The sequence below is a fragment of the Sarcophilus harrisii genome, chromosome 5 (genome assembly GCF_902635505.1).
Source record: "Sarcophilus harrisii chromosome 5, mSarHar1.11, whole genome shotgun sequence".
Classification (NCBI taxonomy): domain Eukaryota; kingdom Metazoa; phylum Chordata; class Mammalia; order Dasyuromorphia; family Dasyuridae; genus Sarcophilus; species Sarcophilus harrisii.
In genome coordinates, this window is record NC_045430.1 from 98,178,816 (window position 1) to 98,203,624 (window position 24,809).

The following is a 24,809-nucleotide window of genomic DNA, read 5'->3' on the forward strand; positions in this document are numbered from 1 at the left end:
TTTGTCTTTTTTTATGGCCACATCTGTGATTTCACAAGTTAGAGAAGTACTCAAATAAGCAAAACTCTTTAAAAGCAATGCAGATCATTGAACAACTGCTTTGTCCTCAACATATGCCGGAGACAAAGGAAGGTTAATTATCATCCTTAAATTTTAATACAACCAGCAAGTATGAGAGGCTAGATTTGAACCCAGATCTTCCAAACTGTGACACTACCTCTGAACTTCTATTTGAAATATCACAATATATGAAACATAATAATGGTACTCAGATGGTTGTTCTAATATTCTAACTTACAGAAGTAACAGGTTTGTAGGCTCCAAGTCTGAAACGACAACAAATTATTTCAACTATGAATTTTCCAATTCCATGTAGCATACCTGAAATTAAGAATAAGTACACAAAAATTACACCATCAAAAAATAAGAAGTTTTTAAAAACTATTTCCTGAATTACCATCTAAAGAATAAACAACTAATTGGACAAGTATAAATTAAGGGGTGGAAAAAAGCAAATAATTTTATAGATGACACCTTTTATTTGCCAGCTATTAAGAATTCAGAATTATTACTTTCAAAGAATGGATTTTTAAAAATTTTAATGAACAAATAAAGTCACAAAGTTCCTAAGCCCTCAAAATCCAACTTCTTCAGTTATACTTATGAAAAACTGCCAAAGTTAAATTAAATAAATTGAGAGCTGTTTTCATATCTTTTGAGAAATTAATGACACTGCAACTTTACATTTTACCCAAGTGGCAGTATGATTTTATATAAGAAAAAAGATGGTACGCCCATTACCACGACTTTAAAAAAATGATGGGCAGTAACTACAAATTATTTAACCACATGCTATTCTTCTTGTGCAATTTTAGGAAGCATATAATTAATATTCCAGACAAAAGTGTACTCTTCCTGTTTAATAGCCTTTCTTATGAAAATTTACACAAATTTATCAAAATTAAAATCTTTTTAACCTTTGTAATAGTAACTTAAGTAAACACTGAATTCATGATATACTATCTAGTTTCATTACAAGATGGTTTCCCTAATTAACTCTGAGATTAATTTGTATGACTCTTCTAAAAAATTTATAAAATGATTAACTTAATATGGCATTAAGTTAAAATTTCCTAAGTAAAATTTTATACAAATATTAAAATTATAAAATTACTATTAAAATATTATTAATAATTAAAGTTAAAATTAGTATTAAAAATTATTGTTAAAATACTATTACAAGTTGTTATTAGCTCAAATTTATATAGTGTTTTAATGATTTACAAAACTTCCTCAAACCAGGTAAGATAGATTATATTTGTATTAATATCCCCATTTTATGGAAAACAGAAAATCAGAAAGTCTTAACCAAAGGTCACACATTTGTTGAACCAGTATTCAAACACAGATCATAGTATTATAGATTTCGAACTTGAAGGGACCACAAAAATATATATTCCAAACTTTGGGGTTTTTGCTTATATGAAGAAACTGAGGCAGAGAAGTTAAATGATAAAGCAGAGATTTAAACCCAAGACTTCTGACACTAAATCCATTATTCTATTTCACTATGCTGTCTTTATGATTCTCAATCAATACTCTTTCCCATAATAAACACCATTTCCAGAAACAAAATACAAAAATGTTATATTACCTGTCGTTGAGAAAATTCCTCCAATAATACCACATAGTCTCACTAAAAATTGCCAGAATGGCATATGTTCTTCAGTCACTGTTACCATAAGGGAACTAAGATCATATTTCATAAATATTCCAGATACTCCATGGCTTCCTGCTGCATGATTAATGGCACGTTCCTAAAGCAACGAAATTGGAGGAAAAGGCAGAGAGAACAATAATCTATGTCAACATTATGTAGTCAACTTCTTTTGCTTTTTAATTTTTTGACTAATAAGCTGGTACTAAGGAATTCAGGCAGAGAACAGTTCCTGTGAATTAAAAGTGGGTAATAAATGAGAAAAGAAGTTTACTTCACATCAATACCTCAGGTCTAAATCTCCATTGCTTCTATTCTATTTCTTCTTCCCTGCCCCAAATACTTTTTAAAGCTCATTATAGTTACTAAATTGTTCTACTTTAGTTCAAGAGCAGATGATTTCATTAGATAGATGAAACTCCCTTCACAAATGCAGATCAACTAATTAAGAAACAACTGGCTATGCACCAAATATTGTGATAGTATACAAAGGAAAAAAAACGAAGTCCTGGTCCCTACCCGTAAGTTACCATGTAAATATAAAATAAGAGACAACAAGTAAGTACAAAAGTATATGCAAAATAAACAAAAAGCAATTGTTTTGGAGGAAAAGTCATTCTCAATTGAAGAGGTTTTAAGTAGAACAAAATTCTTCAGTTAAACTCTGAAATGAATTACTGATTTCAAAAATAGTAAATATAATTCTATATATGAGGGGCAGCCAATATAAAGTTATGTATATGGGAGAGGAAATATTGGTTGTGCAAAGAGCAATTGGCCACACCACAAAGTGAGTGAAGTATAATTTAAAAAAACACTGGAAAAGGTAGTTAGGAAACTAGAGTTTTTAAATTCCCAATAGGAATTTATACTTGATCATAGAAGTAGCAAGAAGTCAAATGAATTTATGGAGGAGAGGACAAAAATAAAGTCTGAAAAGGCAGTAGGTATGTGTATTATGTGTAATTACATAATTATTTATTAGTATTATAAACATTTATAGAGTGCTTACTATTTGCCAGAGTCAGGCACTACACAAAGTGCTTTACAATTATTATTTCATTTGATCCTGGGAGGTGAATGCTATTATTACCCCTGATGAAAAAATTGAGACAAATAAAGGTTGATTACATAGCTAGTGTCTACAGTTGGATTTGAACTCAGATTTTTTTGACTCTATCACTGTGCCACCCAACTCTTCTTGACATTTTGGACTACACAATATCCAATTCAAAATGTCCCCAAATCAGGCTGATATAAGGTCAAAGCTCAAGGAGAAAAACTAGATCTGTGTAAAGTTGGTAAACCTTCAAAAGTTAAAGAGGTCACCATTAGAGTATAAACAAAGAAAACAAGAATCAGAACAAAGCCTTGAGGAATGAACAAATTTAGGTGGGATATAATATATATTATCCAGAAAGCTTAAACAAAACAAAGAAAATAAAGAGAACACAGGCATGAAACCAAATAAGTACACCTAGGGGAGAGATGCTCAACAGTTTGGAATAATGTAGAGGTGAAGAAAGTTAAGAACTGAAAAAAGGCCATGACATTTGGCATTAAAGAAAACATCAAGGAGTTGCTGAATAAATTATGGCATGTGAATATAACAGAATATTGTTGTTTCATAAGAAATAAAAAAAGAGACAATTTCATAGAATTCTAAGACATGGAAACTGATATAAAGTGAACAAAATCAGAACAATTTATATAAGAATAAAATTTTCAAGAAAAGTAACTTATGAAGGTTTTAAGAATTCTGGTCATTGCAATGACCCACCATGTTTTCAAAGGACATAGTATGATTAACCACATATTACCTCCTCCCAACAGGTGATAGTCCAAGAGTGAAGAAAGAGACAAAAGACTCATGGACACCACCACTTAATCAATGCGTTTTGTGTGAATGTTTGCTAAAGATTTTTCCCCTTTGCAGATTTTTAATTGGAAGGGGAATAGCAATTATAATGCAAAAGAACACAAGCCATTGAAGTATCTTTAAAAATGTAGATTAAGCACACAATTTTGAAAGGGAAGAAGGGACAGGAGGGGGGCGGGGGGAAAGAAGATATGAGAGAGGGAAAAAGATATTATGATTGTGGAGGCAATCTTCCAGAGAAAACAGGAAAGAATGGGATCAAAAGTGTTTGTAAAAAGATTAGTATTGGTAGGAAGAACCATCAAGGAAGAGATGGTACTTCCCACCTCTTCATGTGAAATTGGAGTAAAGAATAAAAGAATGAGAGATGATATCAAAGAATTATGAAATGCAAAATGGAAAAAAGGAAGTTCACAACTGATACATTAATGTAAAAAAAAGTCATTGTACTATAAGAGTGAATATGAAGAATTCCTAAGAACTAAAAAAGATACTTATAAAAACTGATGCAGAGAAGAGTACAGCAAAATAATAATGTATGCAATGTATAAAGCAATCTGTACACAGTAATTACAATGACCAAGATTGCCCTATGGAAGAGCTAAGAAAAAAAATCTTCATCTTCTTGGTGCAAAGGCAGGCGGGTAAAAGGAATTCAAATATTGCATATGCTATCAAAAGCCACAAATTAGTTGGTTGCACTGAATTTTTAAAAATGTTTCTAATAAGGGAAGGATAGGTTGGTGAGGAAGTCAGGTATATATTAATAGATAAAAATAACACAAAATCAAAGAACAGTGATAAAAATATTTTTTTAAAAAAAGGAAAAACCCTAGAAAAGATATTCTTGAATAATCTCAAGGGAGGAGGAGGAAAGGGAACAGATACCAGAATCTAATACTGAGTAAAAGTGGTAAAGTTAATTATGGATTAAGTTCTACAAATTTCTCAACTCCAGGAATCAAACAAGATGATGAGAGTCCTGAAGTCTAAGGAAAAGAAAAAAATTAATTCTCTGGAAGCTGACTCAGGTCTAGTTCATCCCTTTGTAGCTCCAAGATCCTTCCCACTCCTCACTGGACCAAAATAACCAAGAGAAGAATAATCTTAAGAAAGTATAGAGATTTCGTGTTGCACAGTAGATACTTTTCTGTTAAATCAATCTCTTCTTGGCAGAGAAACTACTGTTAATTAACTCACAATTTCACCAATTTCTCTTGTCATATTCTGTCAAATTAGTTTTCATTTTACAGAGGTTTGATCACATCACTGATTCTTAAAATTCCTGTTATAAAATACAAACTCCTTAAACATAATGTCCAATACTTTCCCCAGATTCAACCTATTTCTGTCAAAATTTTTCAAGATCTAATTCATTCGCTATTTTGCCATTTCCTTCTCTACCCCATTTTATAGATGAAGAACCAAGGTAAATACGGCTAAGTGATTTGGCCAGGATTACACAGATATTAAGTGTCTGAAGCCAAATTTGAACTCATGAAGATGAGTTTTCCTGATCCCAAGCCCAGAGCTCAATCCACTGTACCACCTAGTTGTCTTAAAATAAATTACTTAATAGAAAAAAAAACTGAACTTCTGGATCAACATTTTAGAAGATAAAAACCAAAATCAATCTATTTTTCCATGCACTGAAATTTAACAATGTAACAAATACAGGGAAAACATTTACATTTAGTGTTAAATTATTTGCCAAATATGAACATTATTAGTTCTAATTCTTTTAAAGTTCAGGATTTAAGAAAAACCTCAACTGAAGTTTAAATTTTTCTTCCATTAGAAAATTATCACCAGATCATTTTGGTAGGCTGAAGTTAACTTACCCTTTCTGTCACTGAAAACTGGTGAGTGTCTGCTGAGATTTTGTATGTATTCAGTTTTGTTGGCACAACTGTGATAAAGTATTGGAACATCTGGTTGTCTAGAATAAAATGAGAAAAACTTTCCAAAGAGTCAATCAAAAAAATTACAATTTAAAAAACAGCATTCATTACATTCTTTTTTCATGAAAGCAAATACCTCCCATAGACTACCAAAGAGTAAAACAAGTTTGTCTGTTTAACGTTAATTTTACAGGCATTAGATAACTAACTGTTCGACACATTACTGAAAAGAAATATTCTGTGGACATGAAGATATATGCAATTTGTGGTTTAATCTGACATTTTGAGATAGTAACCAATATTAAGTTCTCCAATGACATACATGCTATAATAGATCTTTAATATTTTTATACAATTTTAAATTTAAGAGGCTATAATGATTCAGAGATCCACAATGAATGTGTTCATCTGACTTCCTTTGTTTTTGTATAAGAGATTTTTTTTAAGTGTATGTAGGATATCTATATCAGAAATAATTCTGTGACTACAACTAAAATAATCCATAAAAAGATATCTTTAAGGTTTGTAAAAATTCCATAGATGCTTTTAAAACTAGCAATGCACTTTTGAACCTTAAATCGTAACTAAAGTATTTCTTCCCAAGTTTTTATTTTGCCTTTAATGAACAGAAAATAGCAGCACCAATGAAATATAATTTCCACATACTTGAAAACTCTTCTTTTGTTGTCACTTTTCTAAATTGAGTAACTACAATTTCTTTAGCATTTCCTTCTAAATCCTATGTTCTAACCTTTCAAAAATGTTCACTATCTTCTACTTTTTAAAAGACATTTTCATTCAAATGAGGAAGAGATCTGAAAGGATATTATTTATTTACATGATAATAGTTTAATGAATACAAACCTCTATATCTGTAACAAAATACTTACGATCTATAGCAATTTTTTCAGTTCCATCTAATGGATTAATAATTCCTGGAACAAGTTCACCAAAAGACAAATGATCTATTCTATGGGAAAAGTTGTAGGCTAAAAGACAAAAAAGCCCCAATAACAAATAAATCAGAGTATTTCAAAAGATAACTTTCTAGGAACAATTTTTATAATTCTTTGTTTTGTTCTGTTGTGGGAGGTGGGCAATCAGGGTTAAATGATTTGCCCCAGAAAACAAAGCTAGTAGCTCTCTAGAAGTCTCAGCTCCTCTGTTCTATTCACTGCCACCTACCTGCCTCCAATTATTTTGCACTAAATGTAAACTTTCAAAATCTATAGGTTCAAAGATGGTTTTATTTAATATAAATGATTAAGCATTTCAGGAAATCTCAACAAACATAAAAATTTCCTACAAACTGTTATAAGCCAAGATTTCATTATTCTACTAAAATTACCTTCCAAGAGGATATGGCACTTAATTCTTCTATGTAAACGTCTATCTATCCTTTGAATTCAATTTAAAAACTCAACACATCTCCAAGTCCCATAACATAGAACTATTCTGTTGTAATCATGAGAGGTCCTTTATGCAGTCAAAAAACAAAACTTCTCAAATCTATTTCCCCCACAAAAATCAAAAAATCAAACTAAATTTCAAATGGAAGTCTTAAGGAATTTTGTTATATTTGTTTTCAATAGAGTGGTTTAGCTTTATGTTAAAATATTACATAAATTTTCATTGAAATATATATTTAAAATAGTGTGCATATTATAGATGCATGTACATATGTATATAAATGTTTTAGACATAAAGATCTATTAATGAACTTAAAATATAATTATTTCTTGAATAACCTAAAGAATGAAAAGATCAGAGCATATAATACAACAGTATATTTACAGTTGGCTAAAACATTATGAATTCAGTCAACAAAACAGGAAATAAGAAAAAAAAAAAAAAAAAAAAAAGACAGATAAGTCAGTCCTTGGGAAAAATCCAGACTAGGAGAATGTATCCAAAGTATATATTTAGAGTATATATAGTATATATATACATAATGTATATGTGTATATATAGAATAAAGTATAAATTGTAAATTCACAAAATACTGATTTTTTCTTCTGTTTTCTTCTCCTCTAATGTCAAATCTAATGAGAGGATTTGACTAGCCTAAAGTACTTTCAATTCATTATCTTGCATTAGTACCAAAAACAAAATCACAATTTCTTTTAACAAATAGGAGAGAAAATATAAATAGCTTACAGTCATGGCTAACGAGTGCTGCCAAGTGTGCATGACCTCGGGGATGTGGGATTGCCCTATGAGGATGAAAAAACAATGATTTTAATGAAAATCAAAAATTGGATTTTCTCATAAACTATTTTACTTCTTATTGTACATTAAAAGGACAACAGAACTAGGATTTGACAACTCCCTGAGCAGATAAATCCACTCCTCTCAAACATAGCCTTCATCTAACAAGCCTAATCTATTATAACTTTATTCATGATGCTATTTTGAATTTCTTCAAAGCATATTGTTCTTTCTTTGCTTAAGCCATAGACGTTAATATTTTGCTATACTTGAAATTATTTCTTTAAATGAACATAGGTGTGTTCCTATAAGAAAAATTGATTTACAATGAAATAATGACAAATCAGAGTGTCAAAATTACTGTGATGAAATGATAAAAATCCAGTTTAAAAAAAAAAAAAAACTTTTTTCTCTGAAACCTATAATTATTACTTCAAGCTACTTGTTTTACTATCCAGAGTTCTGAGCTAAGATGAAGAGAGGCTTAAAAAAAAGATTAAAAACCAACCAAAACCTCTTTTTGGCAAATTCATATGGCAAATTGTTAGAATAATTTTTTTTTTAATTTTTTTTTTAAACAAACGTTGAATTTCCATCACATGTTTGTATGGTGCTTTAAAGTTAATCAAGTAAAAAAACCAAATCTCCAAATGACAAAATAAGATGTCGGAAATAGAGATTTGTTTATTTTGTGAAAATGTTAGTCATTTTTGTTGGTCTGTAAAAGAACTATCATTAAGGTCAAAAATGAGTTTTTATAAACTGAAACCCCTTCCGAAAAAACACTATACAGTTTTGGAAGAAAAAGTTGCAGTAATATTCTCAGTGAAGATTATAAATTACATTTTTCTTCATTAAAAAGAACCTTATTATTCCACATGTTCCACCAAAAGCAGTGGAGTAAGTTATAATTTTTAAAATATAGATATGTAGAAACCACCCCCAATTGGGAGTTTATGATCAGAATCATTTTCTCTATTCTCAAAGCACTTTCCTACAAGGTCTGCAGAGAATTTATCTTCCTCAAGTTGCCAGCAATATGTTTTCTTTTTTAAAAGTTAAAACAAAATTTCTAACTTTCCCAAAAACATTAAACTTAACTATTATCTTACAATAATATGTTTGTGAAAAACAAATGTTAATTACCAAAAATAAATTAATTCTACACCTTGAACCAACGTATGTGATTTCACTATTTTATTTCTAATCATATTTAAAAGTCTTTAATTTCAGTTAACAGTTGCTCATATCTTAGGAAATGGAAAATAGTGTTCATGGGAGCCGTTGAAGCATTAAATATGAAGAAAATAAAATGTCATGTATTTATGTTTCTATGATGTGTACACATCTTAATAAGGTTAAAAACCCATAGAAAATGGTTAGTTCTTTACTTATTGATTTTACAAATATAAAGTTAAGGCCAACATATATTGCAAGAATTACCTAAAAATTTCATGAAACTGGTGGGGAATGAATGCAAGTTTATAAGAACTTTAAATAGTCTATAAGAAAGCAAGGAAAACAATTACAAAGTCTGTGTGATTTGACAATTTCAACACTAGTTATGCAAATAAAATGTTTAAATGTCAATAAAATGTCTTTTAGGTCCGTCATGACTTTAAAAATTTAAAAACTCTGGCCTAATGTATCTAAAATCCCAGAAAATATTAAATTCAATAATTATAATGAAACACCATTATAGAATCTGGCAGGGATCACACCTATTCAACACCATTATTCTTCCCTCCCTCCTCCTTTCAAAGACCATTTACCAAGTCCAATCTATAACCTAAAGACCTCTTGTAAGTGAGAACTGTCTACCGCATTAGGTAACCCATTCCATTTATGATAATTCTAATTACAAAGTTTTTTGTTTTGTTTTTCCCCCCCAACCATAAGCCTACATGTGTTTCTCTGCAGCTTTCACCTACTGGTCCTGATTCTGTCCTCATAACTGAAAATAATCATCACACTTTCCCCCCTAAGTCTTCTCTAAGATAACATCATTGTTTACTTCAACCAATCTGTGATGACCGTGTATTTTAAAATCAGCCAGAGTCAGGAATTCAGGTTAAGGGAAAATCTTCAATCTTTATTCTTTTTGGAGGTGAAGGAGGATCGCGATAGCAATGTGAGCAGCTGTGACAGGAAGCCAGCGCTGGCTGGCTCTCTCCGCCTCCACCCACCAAAATCATCATTTCCTACACAACACATCAGGACTTGCACAAAGAGTGGGCAGGGCCATTCTTTCTCCAACCATATACATTAATAGAGGATGGTCCAGTTACTATTTAGCCTCAAGTGCTTGGGATCTCAGTGCATCAGCTCGAGCTTCAACCCATTACACCAATCCATATATGGCATACTCACTAAAATGTGACTCCCAGTTTGATCTAACTAGGGAAAAGGTACAGTGGTATCCCTACCTTCCTAATTCGGGGTATATGAATCACTTAATGACAAGCTTAATTCAATTTTGAAATAACAGACTGAGATACTTAATAAGCTTTAAGCTGACCTATTAAAAGGAAGGAAAATCTCTATTAATTAAGCACACAAATGCATGGTCAACTTAACACATTAACTTCTACCCAAGTACCATTTTTATGTAAAGTATTTTCAATAAGCAAAAGAACATACTTGCCCACAGTTATGTGAAAATTCCCTGCCACTTTATTGACATATAGATGACCATGAATTCTGCATGCATCTGGAGGTTGTAAAGAATTATCTTCCCTGTTAGAACAAGATAAGGTAAAACTACTTAAAGCATATCCGTAACAAGAAATGACTACATAAATGGGTGAGGTATTTGGAAGAAAGGAAGGGAGAATAGTCAAAAATTTTAGGAAGATCCAATTAAAAAAAATCACCCAGTAAAAGCCTTGAACTGTTGGCATTTATAATCAGAATCTTAAAAGGAAAAAGATCATTTAAATTAATATTTATTCAACACTTTAAAATTTGAAAAGTGATTAAATTTATTACTTAATTTGAGCCACACAACATAAGGAAAGTGCTACAAATATTACTATTTCCATTTTATGGATGAGGAAACTGAGGTTGACAGAGGTTGACATACGTCCCTGCTCACAAAGCTACTGGCTATCAAGGATGGGATTTGAGCCAAAGACTTTCTGATTCCATCCAGCACTCTTACTACTATATTGCAAATACCTTCTATATAAGACAGAGGACATTACTATAATAATCAAAGTCAATCCTGAAGTTTTACAGCTTTTTATAACTAAGCAAAAAAACTAAACTGCTATTTAGAAACTATGTATAATTGGGCCAATAAAAGATGGCATGCATTCTTCCTCTTTACCTCCAGTACTTTGCAGAAAAAGAGAAGAGGGAATATATGTATGTACACATAAATATAGACATAGCAGAGACAGAAATCAATCCATTACTTAAAAATCTACTTTTCAAATTGAAATTGGGAGAAAATACAGATTTTGCATAAGACATAGTTATCACTACAACAAATAATTTAGCAAAGTATTTAGTACACAGAATGCCAGGCCTGGAGTCAGGAAGACCTAATTTCATATTAGCCAGTGACATGAACTGCATTACTCTGGACATGTCATTTAACCCCATTTGCTCAGTTTCCTCATCTGTAAAATGAGTTGGAGAAGAAAATGGAAAACCATTCTAGTATCTTTGCAAAGAAAAGTACAAATGGAGCACAAAGATTTGGACACATCTGAAACAAATGAAAATTTGCATGATTATGTTATTGATACTTAAGAGAAGTAAAAACTAACTACAGAGAAGTAAAAACTAACTCAGTAATGAGCAAATTCATACTGAGAGAACATCTTTTATCCAAATGAGTTGAGAGAAACATCAACATTTCAACTCACCTCTTTTAATAAATCCTTTGGGACTGCCTAAGAAAAGGAGACACTGAGCAATTGGTCTGGGGGCACCCAAAGGGCAGGTGAGATGAGAATCAGGTATCACTGACTCCAAACCCAATCCTCTGCCCCTGGACCACTTTGTCTATACTGCATCTCTGTACATGTATTCATATGTTAGTAAATCTAACTATAGGAAGGTCTCTGGTGAGTCAAATAAACACTTGATAGATCACAACTCCATTTATGTACTTGAACATACTATGCTTTTACAGCAAAGCCCTCAAAGGCCAGAGGTGCATAAGCATTTGGAATCAGAGAATCTAAACACAATTTCCAGCTCTGACACTCAGTACTCCAAAGTGCCATTGATATGTAAATCGTTTACCCTTTTGGGGCTCAGGTTCTTCCTCTACATGCTTCAGCATTAGGATTTTCAAAGTCCCTTCCAACTCTATACCTATAGTCCTATGAACTCCAAAATATTCTGAAGTAATTATTTAACCCAAACAAAAAATTCTTGAAACAACTTATAACAATGTTTCTATTATGTTTTCCAATCCTATAAACACCAAAATTTATGAAGAAATTAGGAGAAATTGCATCCCTCCATCAAAAAATGGGGGGAAAAAAAGTAAAGAAAGCTATATCATATTCTTTAAATTATAACGAGAAAATGGGTTTGTAAAATTCTTGGTCAAGAGAAAACATTCCTACCAGTTAAAAAGTAAAGAATGCCATCACAATACAAAATTATTCTAGTTTCTATAGCTTTAGATATTAAACAAAAATGAAAAAAATATTCACTCCTTTACAATAAATTCATGAAAAAACAGAAAATAAAACATAATGAATAGCTGTCTCACCTTGGGGGTAGTGCTGTTGAAGCACTTTTAAAAGCACTTTTGAAAATCACGTCCTGTAGTGAATGTTCTTCTTGTAGTCTACTCTGAATTGTCTGCAACATTCTAAAAATAACAATGAAAAAAATGATTGGGAAAGTTAATAAAGTATAAAACCATAAATAAAATAAATGTGAATACTTCAGAGATCATTCGTGACTTCACCAACATGTATAAACTGAAATCCCTCTAAAAAATTTCAGTACACACTCATATTTCCAGGTTCATCTTAGAATAAAACATATACCTATGATATATAATCATGCCCATTCTTTAAACCTTTTCAGCTTATCAGGATCTACTGGATATTGCCCTCTATGTTATAGCGCTAGTCATGAAGATCCTAGTTTGAATCCTGCCTCAGGCATTTTGCTAAGTGTGTGACTCTAAGCAAGTCATTTTATGCTCTCTCTAGCCTCTGTTTCCTTTTCTGTAAAATAGGGATAGTAACAGCATCTACCTCATTGGATTTTTATGAAAATCAAATTAAAAAACATAAGTTTTACGAATCTTAAGGTGCTACAAATTATTATTATTACTGTCATTTAAACAGGATACTTTGTAGCAACAAAGGAGGGATTTATAAGAGGAACCAAAAATATATTCTCAATTAAATTTACTCATAAACAGTCAACATCCATAGCAAAACTATCCACTGATCCATGAAATTAACTATTTTGAAAACGTCAACATGTCTTCACTTATTTTCTTGAAAAAAAGATGTGAGTAATGATAATAGCCACTTGAAAACACAAATGTGAGAATGCTAAAGCTCACTATGCTATAAAGAAGAATATTCCCCAAATTTTGTAATCCTTACTTATATAGGACAGAGATAGCCATAAAAGAAAAGTAAGATGGTGGAGTTAGTTCCCAGCCCAGTCCTGGATGCAAAAAATAGCTTGCATGCAAAAAGTTGACAACAACTATTTTATTTATTTAAAAATATGTATTTTAAAGAAACAAATGCATTATCTATGGCTAAATCGAAACAAATGCTACAGCATATCTATGGCTAAATCAAGGATCCAGAATTCTAGAGAACAAGTGGTAATTTTTTGGTTCAACTGTTTCAGTCATGTCCAACTCTTCATCATATTTGGGGCTTTCTTGGCAGAATTGGAGTAGTTTGCCATTTTCTTCTCCAGCTCATTTTACAGATGAGGAAACAGAGGCAAACAGAGTTAAGTGACTTCTCCAGTACACAAAGCTACTAAATATTTGAAGCCAGATTTAAACTCAGGAAGATTCGTTTTTCTGACACCAGGCCCTGTACTCTACTCACTAAACCCCTACCTGCCTATTTTAAAAACATACAAAAGCTTGTACAAAGCAAAGAAGCCACATCAAAAAAAAAAAAAAAGCTACTTTTACAAGACTGTGAAGCACAAAGTAGCTCCTATATCTTAGATAACATAATAATATGAAACTACCTCATAATAACTTAATATGCATGTCAAAATTAATATTCCTATTTCTTAATCAGACATGTGCATTTTAGCCATTTTCATACAGTAACAAAGAATGAAATATCCCTGCACTTCTCAAGAGGAAAGTTTATTTCCTATTATTGTTAGGAATAATTATATGTCTTTATGTTTATTGCATCTCTATCTCATATTCTTTTGTACCTTTGGATATACATCAAGCCTTAACATCTTAAGCCAATTATGGAAAAATGAAATATCAGTACTAAAAAAATCAACATGCTTCACATTTTGGCATCTCCTAAGTAGACATGAATATGTTCAAATGTTCTTATTAATCAAAAATATGCATTGAGATGTTGCTTTTCATTCCAAAACTATTTTGGGATTTTTGCTCCAAGTATATGGTCACTTTACTTCCCAGAATTTCCCAAGAAACTGGCTCAAATTTGGAATCTAACTTACAGATTTTCCAACCTAGCTTGAGGGCTATCTAGCTAAAAACTTCTTACATAAAGCTCCCCACTTCCAGAGTCCTATTCTTGGCATTTAGCAGAAGTCAAGTAAAAGCTATCTTGTTATCTTGTTTGATGACATCAACCTGATGCCAAATCACTCTCAAAAACACTCAAAGGTATGTCACTAACATGATAAGACTTATAATCAGAGGACATAAGCATGAATTGAAGCTTTACTACCTGGAACTTTGGGACACTGGAGAAATCACTTAAGTTTCCTCATGTGTAAAAACAACAGGGCTTGCTCTCTTTCCAACTCTAAACCTAAGTGCCTATGATATTGTATGTAAATGTTTGGACAGAGTATATAAAATATGATGTGAAAGATCTGTCTTTCTCAAAACAAGGGAAAGTGGGAAGAAATTACCACATTCTCTTATTAATTTTATCAATTTCAGTAGAACTAGAAATACCAACTTCCAAATACTTGAACAATTTCCATATACTTCAAGCTAATTTAGAATACATTTGATATTGTGATGGCCTTCTATTCCCAGTTATAAAAAAGCTATCAACACCCAATGAGTTTTAATTGCATCAAAATGTTAGGGTATAAAATTTTTACAGACTTTAAAAAAGTTAAGAAAAAGGAACCTTGAAATCAGAAGTGATATTCCGTAACATAAATATAACTGCACACAAAGGACTGGTTGTAGGTAGTAATAAGGAAAAAAATATAAACCCTTACAAGTCAATCAAGAGACATGACACTTTAGTTACTTATTACCTCTGCCACTCTCTTTGTTGGGGTGAGAGATCAAATATTACCTGTAATAAAGGAAAATAATCAACAGCAAAGTCAAAATCTCTGGTTTTCACAAGAGAAAAAAATATTATGGACATATGAAACTTTTTAAAAGGTTTTATTGATGCCTTTTATTTTTATATTAGTCATTTTCAGATAAAATTCTACCCCCATTCATTGCTCTTTTAAACAAATGAAAAAATAAATGGGTGAGTAAATGAATGAATGAATTAGAAAAATGAATGGACATTCCACTGGAGGTTGCTGTAAAGGTCAAATGAGATAATGCATATGATGTGTTTTTTTTAAACCTTTAAAGAGTGATTTAAGAAAATATAATATAATAAAATATATTTTAAAGGGTGACATAAGAAAATAGTAGTATATACTAGAATATACTGATTCTGGATTCAAAAGATCAGAATTTAACAGACACTTCATACCCTTTCTTTGGTTTACTACTTATGTGATCAAGGCACTTAACCTTCCTGGATCTCCCTTTCCTCATTTATAAAACTTCACTTGGAAAATGAGGGAACTGAATTAAATGACTTCTGAGGTTCCTTCCATATCTAGCTCTATGATCATATGATCCTAAATGTCAGCTTTAGGCTTGTGAGGTTTTTTGGGGGGAAGAGGAAAGTAGCAGAGATAATGAAGAAGGAACTATGACTTAGCTGGGGTACTATGATTGGCAATGACTTGCCAATCAATGATCACAGAGATCTATGTGCCATTTCCAAGTCTATCTTTAAATCAGGCTCTCGATTACACTAGTCAAAATCTGCTTTTCATTGTCTTGAGTAAAAAATACATTAACAAAGTAAATATCATATGGCTTTTAAGAAATAGACAAAATTAGATGAAACTGCAAAATTAATCAAAAGGGATTAATTAATTATATGGATTAAAATCATATAAAATACTGTTAATCTTCAAAAGCAGAAATATTAAAATGAGGTTAAAGTTTTAATGGGAAGAGGAGAAGAAAAGAGTTTGGTCTGGTCCAACAACACTGTAAGGTGGGTGCTTTTATTATACCTATTTTATAGATAAGGAAACTGAGGCAAAATGAGGTCAAGTGACTTGTCCAAGGTCACACAGTTAGTAAGATGTCCAAGGTTGGGAAAAAAGAGGTCTATGTTTTGTCATATTGGGATACTTCCTCATTAAAATCTTATAAATTGGAACTTTAAGATGATTTATGCACAAAGATGTCCAAGGGCAAAAAAGATATCAGCCAGTTAAGATATTTCTGTAAGTTAGAAAAATGCTTTAAATGCAATGGTAAGTTAACAAATTTTTCTGGCACAGACAACTTTTAATATTTTTTCTTTGACAAGATCAAGGGCCTATCACCTATCTCGTAGTCATAATATCAACTCGAAACACTGCTTGCTCTAAAACATCTATTCTCATGACTACTTTCCACAGATGACTTCCCTCCTACTTCCATGGCATCCCACAGCCTTCAAGCTAACTTCCAAAACTTCTGAGGCTTCACCTCAACTTCTCTCTCAAAAGTTATTCCCTATTTACTAAAACTAATCCTTCTAGCTCTATCCTTGATCCAACTCCTTCCTCTTTCTTCTAAACCTTATTTAACAAATTATTATCTCCCTTCCCCTTTGTCTATATAAATATCCTCAGATTTCCCTACTTTTAAAAATGCTTGCATTGACTTTTTTACCCCCATTCAGTTACAGCCTCAGCTCTCATTTGTCCTTCAATGCTAAATTTTAAAAAGCTACCCATGCCCAATGCCTCTATGTTCACTGTTTCTCTCCCTAATCTTCTACATATGTTTACTGAAACTTCTCTTCTAAAGATCAACAGCTTCTCAAATAGTACATCCAATGACTTTTTTCCAGTTTTCATCCTCAATCTTTCTGAAGCTTCTGAGACTGATGACCATACTTTCTATCACATTGAGGAATGAAAGAATAAGCAATTATATAGTGCCTACTATGTACCTGGCACTGTGCTAACAATTTGCAAATATATCACTGAATTCTTCCATAAACAATGTAAGGTAGATGCTACTATTATCCCCATTTTATAGTTGAGGAAACCAAGGGAAAAAGAGGTTAATTAAGTGACATGCCCAGGGTCACACAGCTAGTAAATGTGCAGTGTTGTGTTTAAACTCAGCTCCTCCGGACTCCAAGTCCAGTGCTCTATCTAGATAGATATTACTTTCTCATCTGGTTTCAAAAACATCACACACTTATGGTTCTGGTGTTTTTCAGAGCTTTGTCTTGACCCTTTTTTCTGTTTTTACTCTATCCCATTTCCTAACATAACTTCAACTACTATTTCTATCCTGATGATTCTCTGAACTCACCATTGATGTTGCTATAATCCCAGCAAACATAAGCTGCTAAAAGCTTTGCTATTGTTCAGTCATTTTTCAGTCATTTCTGACTCTTGGTGACTCCATTCAGGGTTTTCTTAGCAAAGACACTTAAGTGATTTGTTATTTCCTTCTCCAGCTCATTTTACAAATGAGGAAACTGAGACAAACAAGGTTAAGTGACTTAATAGGGTGATAAGTGTCCAAGGCTACATTTTGACTCAGATTCTCCTGACTTCAGGACTGACACTAAACACTACACCATTTGCTAAAAGCTGACCTTTTGCAAAGCCAGAGCCTTTCAGAGCCAAATCCTCAATCCTAAAAGATCAAAAACCTACAAAGATCACCTCCACTCTGAGATCATAACACACAGACCTATCCTAAGTAAAAGATAGAATGGAGCAAAAAAAGACTTGAAACAGGGAGACAAATTAAAAGGCTATTGCAAAAATCTAGGAGAAAAATGACCTGGAACTGAACTCCACTGGTGGCTATAGATAGATCTCTACAGCCTTTTTCATACACACACACACACACACATACACACTCTATCTATAAAATTTGGCAACTAATCTGGACATGTAGAGTGGGAGAGAAGTCAAGGTTATGACTGAGATAAAAGTAAGGATGGTGGTACTCATAACAATAATGGGTAAGTTCAAAAGAGGGTGAAACCCTGAAATTCCTTTATCTGATTATAGACATCTATATTTCAGTTTCTCCTTGACTTATCACTTCCTAATCTTATTGTCCTTCAATCATAACACCTCGATCAATAAGTACATTGTCAGTCATTACCTCTGCTTTAATTCCACTGTTTCCAACAAAGGAAACTATTCCCAAACTCAACCTCACAGCTAAATAATTCAAAGCACACTGTTCTTTCTACTTTCAAATTCCTTATTCTCTTGTACACAATTTGCTAAACTACGTTACTTCCACCATCAACATTCTCTGTTCCTACTTACATTTTAAGAGACAAAGTTGAAGAAGTCATATTTACAGATTATAGTACAAATATGGAAGAAGTCACTCATAGATGACTGGGTCCACTATAAATATATAAATATTCTCTAAGTTCAAAAGAGAAGATAAACAATTGTGAAGTGCTGGGAAGTATGAATAAAGATGAGAAATGTTGGACTAGCACCTGTGGGATATAGGACACAAAATTAATTAGAAAAAGAACAAAAATCACAATACTAAAGAGAGATCTATGTATACAGAATAAACTGAAGTTAATCTCAGAGGGAAGGCACTGAGAAAGACTTTTTTTTTTGCAAAAGATGGAATATGATAAAAATAAGTGAAGCCAGGGAGCAAGAATGAGAAGAGAATCCTAAGCACAAAGAACAGTTCCTTGAAAATATACAAATGGAAAATAATTATCTTATATGAGGTCAGTTAAAGGACCACACAGCATAGACAGGGAAGTAAGATGTAAAAAGATTGCAAAAGTAGGAAGCAGATCAGTTGCAAAGAATTAAAAAAAAAACAAACAGAGGGTTTTACATTTGATTCTGGAGTTAACAGATTATATACCTAGAGGTAATAGGTTTGATTAAACTACAGTTAATTAAATAAAGGTGTGGCAAGATCCTTTAGGAAGATAAATGAAAGATGATTTGGAATTTAAGAGAATAAGCAATTATATGAGAGAATAAGCATTATTCTTAGAGAATAATGTTTCATTTATTTTGGTAAAATTTGGTAATTCTTAGAGAATGTTTCATTTATTTTGGTAATTTAATAGTTGGTTTTACTACCGAGGTAGTAAAACCAATTATTAAATTACCAAAATAAATAGTGCAGATTTGAGGTGAAAAAGGCATATAAGTAGGATAGCAGCAGTGTCAGAAGAGGAGAATGTATAGGAAAAACATTATGAAGATTAAATGGAAAAGTTTTGGTAAGTAATGGGAGGATAGACAGTGAGAAAGAGGTTGAGGAGTTGAGAATGATGGTGAAAATCCTCAATAATTATAGGAAAATTAGGAAGAATGGAGGGTTGATGGGAGAAAAGATGAGTTCAGCTCTACACAGGTTAAGTTTAGTTGTTCATTAAATGTTGGTATAGGGAGCTATCAGATAGGAGATCAAGAGAGGGTTTAGGGCTAGTTAAATACAAAGTAAAATGACACTTGATTTCACTGGAACTTAAAAGACCACCAAAAAATAATACAGAAAGTAAAGAGAAACTTTACTTTAGGAACTTTAGAAACTTTAGGAACACCTACAGATATTGGGTACAATCTAGATGAAGATTCAGAAAATGAGAATGAGAAGAATGATTAATGAAATAGTGTAATGAAAATTTCATATAGAATATAAAAAAAAAGTATGTGACTGACAGTGTCAAATTCTGGAGAGATGTTAATAAGGATTAGGACTGAGAAAGGATTTGACAAAGAGATCGCTAGTAACTTTGGAAAAAGTAATTCCATTTGAATGAGAAGGATAGAAGACATACCACTACAAAAAAATAAGGCTTTGGGGAAGAGTTTAGTTTTCAAAGAGGAAAGATATATAAGAAAATAGCAGGGATAGAAGGTCAAGCAGGGTTTTTTTGAGGCTGGGAAGACATGGACATAGGCAGTAATATAATAAAATAATGAAGATTAGTGAGAGAGCTAAGGAAGAAACAGTGGAAATGCCCTGCAAAAGATAATAAAGAATAGGAGTACTTGTACATCTGGAGGGATTTGCCTTGGAAGAAGGACCATCTCTTTATGAAAAACAGCAAGTGGGGAGCCCTGGGGATAGCTGGGTTTGAAGGTATCCTCAGTTCGAATTACAGGAAATCTTCTCCTGGACAGCATGGGTAGCCAGGGGCCGGCGTCCAAAAAGGCTGAAGGAACTTTTCCTGATAAGGACTCTAGCCCTATCTGTGCTGCAGTGACAGCCTTGGGTGAGAGAGAACCAGCACCTAGTGAGACAAAAGCAGTGGTGTAGAAAAAGCTGCTAGCTTTGGGCATTTTCAGGAGGGTGGCATTTTTTGGTTCAAGTTCCAGGTTAGAGAGAAGAGCTACAGTGAAGCCAAGGACACTATTACCCTCCACCATTCCCCCAGGATTACAGCTGCTTATATTAATAGTTTGCAAAAAAATAAAAATAAAAAAAATTTTAAATAGCAGGAAAAGAAGAAAAGGACCCAATCATAGAAACTTACTATGGGAATAGGGAAGACTGGAGTTCATTTTCAGAGAACAATGAAGTTAAAAGAAAAAAAAAAGCCTCTCCTACCCCAAAGAACAATGTTAAGTGGCTACCTGCCCAGAAAATATTTACAGACGTAGTCTAAAAAAGATTTTAAAAATTAAATGAGACTAAGGAAAAACTAAAAATGAAATAGAACCATCCAAGAAAAACAAGATTATGAAAAAAAAAAAAAGTTAAACAATTAGAAAAGGAGATAACTAGTCTTAGAAATGTCAAAACAAAATATAAAGAATGAAAAAAATAGAACAGAATATGAAACATCTTATTAAAAAAAAAAAACAGATCTAGACAACAGATTAAAAAGAGAAAGAATAATTGGATTACCTGAAAGCTGTGACCAAAAAAGAACCTTGACACAATAATGCTAAAAATAATCAAAGAAAAATGTCTTAGAGTGACAGAACACCAGGAGAAAATAAAAATAGAAAAAAATCCACTGATCATTATCTCCAAGAAATTGTACATGGAAAATACATAAGAATATCATTGCTAAATTTCAAAAAACCTGGGTGAAAGAGTTAATTCTACAAGCAATAAACAAACAAAAAACAGTTCAAATAGGCAGAAGCTACAATTAGAATTGTAGAGGATTTATCAGAAGCTACAATAAAAGACCACAGGCCCTGGAATAATAAAGATCTAGGCTTGTGGCCAAAAACATCATATCCATCAAAACTAACCATAATACTAAATGGGGGGGGGGGGGGGAGGAAGGGGGAGAGGAACATTCAATGAACTCAAAAGATTTTCAGGACTTTGGCTCAACTCAGAGTGAACTCAATAAAAAATTTAACATAACATCAAAGATTAATTTCAAGGGACTCAAGGATAAATTGTTTATGTTTTTAACATGGAAATGTATATCATATGTTTAATATTGGTATTAGTAATTGGGTAGTTCAAAAGAAAAATTAGGGTAGAGATTAGTATGTCTGACTCTAAAAAGCAAATTGTCTGGTTTCCTAGTAAAATAGGTAAAATGGAAATTATGCTATATGAATGAGGTACAAAGGAAGAATTGACACAGAGGCATTGGAGGAGGAGGAGGAGGATTGGTAATTTTGAGAAACACAAACACACACACACACACACACGCACAGGAAGGAAATCTATAAAGAAACAAGAGGGAGAAGAAATAGGATAAAGTGACCAACAGTGTCACATGCTGCAAAGAAGTCAAAAAGGATAAAATTTGTGGGGGAGGGGAGGCCATTAGGTTTTACAATTAAGAGATAAATAGTGATTTTGCAGAGTTTTATTTGAATGATGAGATCAGAAATCAAATTGCTGTTTTGGTAAAAAGAGGAGAAGTGATATAAGATTTCTTAAGTTTAAGTTTAAGATTTTCTTAAGCCAAGAAAAGGAAAATGTAAGACGACAATTGGTAGGGATAGTAGGATCAAGTAAGGGTTTATTTTTTTTTAAGGGTATGGAACTCATAGGTATATTTTTAGAAACAAAAAAAATATATAGGCAGAAAAGGAGAAATAAAGGTAGTAATGACTATCTGCTACAGAAGTCAAGATGGGGTGAGATCAAGGAAGTATACAGAGATAAAAGTCTTTTCAAGGGAGTTCACCCTAATGATTCAGAAAGAAAAAAACAAGTGGTTAAGAAATACTGCCCAGATTAATACATGCAATCTATCTTGGACAGGTATCGAAGATGGACAAACATGAACCAACTGAACTGAGGGACTTGATTACAATTGGGAAACTGCAGTGCTTTTAATCAAGCTAGTCACTGGGGGGATAAAAAAAAAAAACGCATCTATGTCAAAAGCATTGTTTTTCTCAAGAATGCTGCAAAAATAAATGCCATCAAAATTACAGATGATTCAAGGAGAGCACAAAGTTGCAAGCTATTTTTCTAAATACTGAGAGAGTACAAAAAGTACTTGAAAGTTTTCAATGAAAAAAATGCCACATTAAGATTTTTCTAGTATAACTGAAAAAATATGTTTTGAGCATCTACATAAGAAGTACTGTGCTAGGCAATTTAGGGGATTTAAATGTTATAAGTCTTCAAAGAGTTTGGAATCTGCCTGGGAAAATAAGACAGATATATGAATAGGTAATTCACAATACCAAGCCATATAAGCACCAAACATAATATATTCCACAGGAGTTTGTAAACAGTAAAAAAAAAAAATAAAAAATAAAAAAATTTGAAACACATTTTGAAAAAAACTCTTCAAGAAAACTTACTGGTTCATAAACTAGACCATCTGCAGGTGCAACCATTGTTTCTGCTAAATCCAATACATCAGCCCCAACATCTGTATAAAAGGAAGTATTAAGATATCTGTATTCTGTATTCAATCAAAAACAAAATATATGAAATATCAGAAAGTAAAAAAGAATAAAAAACATGGTTTGTAGAATCACCTCCTATACTGCTATTTCACTCAAAAGTTACAAATTGCAAGATTACAAGACTCAAAGATATGCAATAACTTTTTCAGCTCTTCTGTGGTATACTAAATGACAGCTCTCCAACATAATATAAATTGTTATTAAACCAAAAAATGATGTAAAGACTGTAAGTATGTAATACAATTATCGAATTAACTAATTTTTACATGACACCAAATATAAGAATCACATTAAAAACTAAAATGTCTTAAATTTTTTATTGATTTTTCAGTCATGTCATGGTTCCATTTGGAGTTTACTTGGCAAAGATAATAGGGAGTTATTTGTCGTTTTCTTCTCCAGCTTATTTTACAGAAGAGGAAATTGAGACACACAAAGTTAAATGATCTGCCTACATTCATAGAATTAGTAAGTGTCCAAAGCCAGCTTTGAACTCAGGAAGATGACTCTTGCTGATTCCAGGTAACACATGGCTTCCCCTTTTAAAATTACTTTCGAAATAGTAAGTGGAATAACACCCACCACATAAGGCAATATGTGCAACCAAATGAATATAATATCACCCATTCAGAACTAAGCACTAGTACAAAAACTATCATCTCTTAGTATATAGATGAATTTATGTACTCGGCTCCCTTCATCAAATGCTAGTTTATATCTGACATAATTTCTTCTCAATCAAAAGATGGGTTCACTGTAAAAAAAAAAAAAAAAAAAAAAAAGAAAAAAAAAAAAGAATTGGTACTGAACTTCTCTAAAATGAAATTTTTAAAGAACTTCCCTGGTTCCATAAAGTTCTATGAGACTTTTTTTTTTAATTCCTGCAATAAGAGAGTTTTTATTATCTACCTTTTTTAAGCAAGATGAAATTCAAGTATGTTTTCTGTGTAAAGGCTTCCCCAATTTATGAAACAACCTTAACATGAAAAAAATTGCCTACTCTGTAACATATACATTTTTACAACTTTGTACACGTGTCATTAAGAAAATAACTACAGAAAACAGAGGCTAACAGAATCATTAATTTACCATTTTAAAGGTGAAGAGTACATTGAAGAGTAAACGGGTACACAGAACTTAATTATTTCATTCCCAACTCCTTGTTATGAGGTTCCTCATATCCCAATGACACAAAACTATACTGTTAGAAATTAATAAATTTCTTTCTTTAAAGGAGATTCTATGAATAAAGAGCCAAATTAAAAAAAAAATTATTATAGGAAATAGACAGTAAAAATTAAAAAACCTAACAGGAAAAAAAAAAAAAAACCCCAGGAAAAACAATTTCTTGTAAAAAAAAAAATTTGCAATTATTTGAATTTTTAAAAAGTCTTTGAGTCATTTAACAGAAGACATACTTACAATGACATTTCATAGCCACGGTAATATCTATATTGATTCTTAGTTTGCTAGAAGACAAACAAAAAAAAAATTATTTTACTGACAAAGGTCCATTTAGCAATGATAAAAGTACATTAAAGTCGCGTTATATAAAGTAGAAAAATACTAATTTCATAATAAGAAGACAAGCCTTCAAAGCTTACCTTTATCATTTATTTATTAATCTTTTATTTATCACTTATTTCATCTTTTGATGAGGAAATTCCAACTCACTTAAAATGAGTAGCACTTACATGGCTTCTAAAGTTTTTCCCAACACTAAATCAATAATCCATGGTCATAAGTATGGTTTGAT

At 32.0% G+C, this 24,809-nt stretch overlaps 1 protein-coding gene across 6 annotated transcripts in view; it reads right to left on the reverse strand.

The window, feature by feature from the left end:
* ERGIC2 (ERGIC and golgi 2) overlaps positions 1-24,809 on the reverse strand; it is a 54,224-nt gene that overhangs the window by 1,450 nt on the left and 27,965 nt on the right. For 5 of the 6 annotated variants that reach the window (XM_031938107.1, XM_031938108.1, XM_031938110.1 and 2 more), the window contains 12 exons: positions 24,476-24,522; positions 22,946-23,016; positions 21,063-21,102; positions 20,204-20,445; positions 15,146-15,186; positions 12,438-12,539; positions 10,346-10,441; positions 7,655-7,710; positions 6,388-6,486; positions 5,438-5,535; positions 1,655-1,817; positions 299-381 (listed from right to left, as the gene is read on the reverse strand). In XM_031938107.1, the coding sequence (XP_031793967.1) occupies positions 299-381; positions 1,655-1,817; positions 5,438-5,535; positions 6,388-6,486; positions 7,655-7,710; positions 10,346-10,441; positions 12,438-12,539; positions 15,146-15,186; positions 20,204-20,445; positions 21,063-21,102; positions 22,946-23,016; positions 24,476-24,522 (1,138 nt within the window). The remainder of the gene's footprint in view (positions 1-298; positions 382-1,654; positions 1,818-5,437; positions 5,536-6,387; positions 6,487-7,654; positions 7,711-10,345; positions 10,442-12,437; positions 12,540-15,145; positions 15,187-20,203; positions 20,446-21,062; positions 21,103-22,945; positions 23,017-24,475; positions 24,523-24,809) is intronic. The other variant, XM_012550420.3, reaches the window with a different exon arrangement.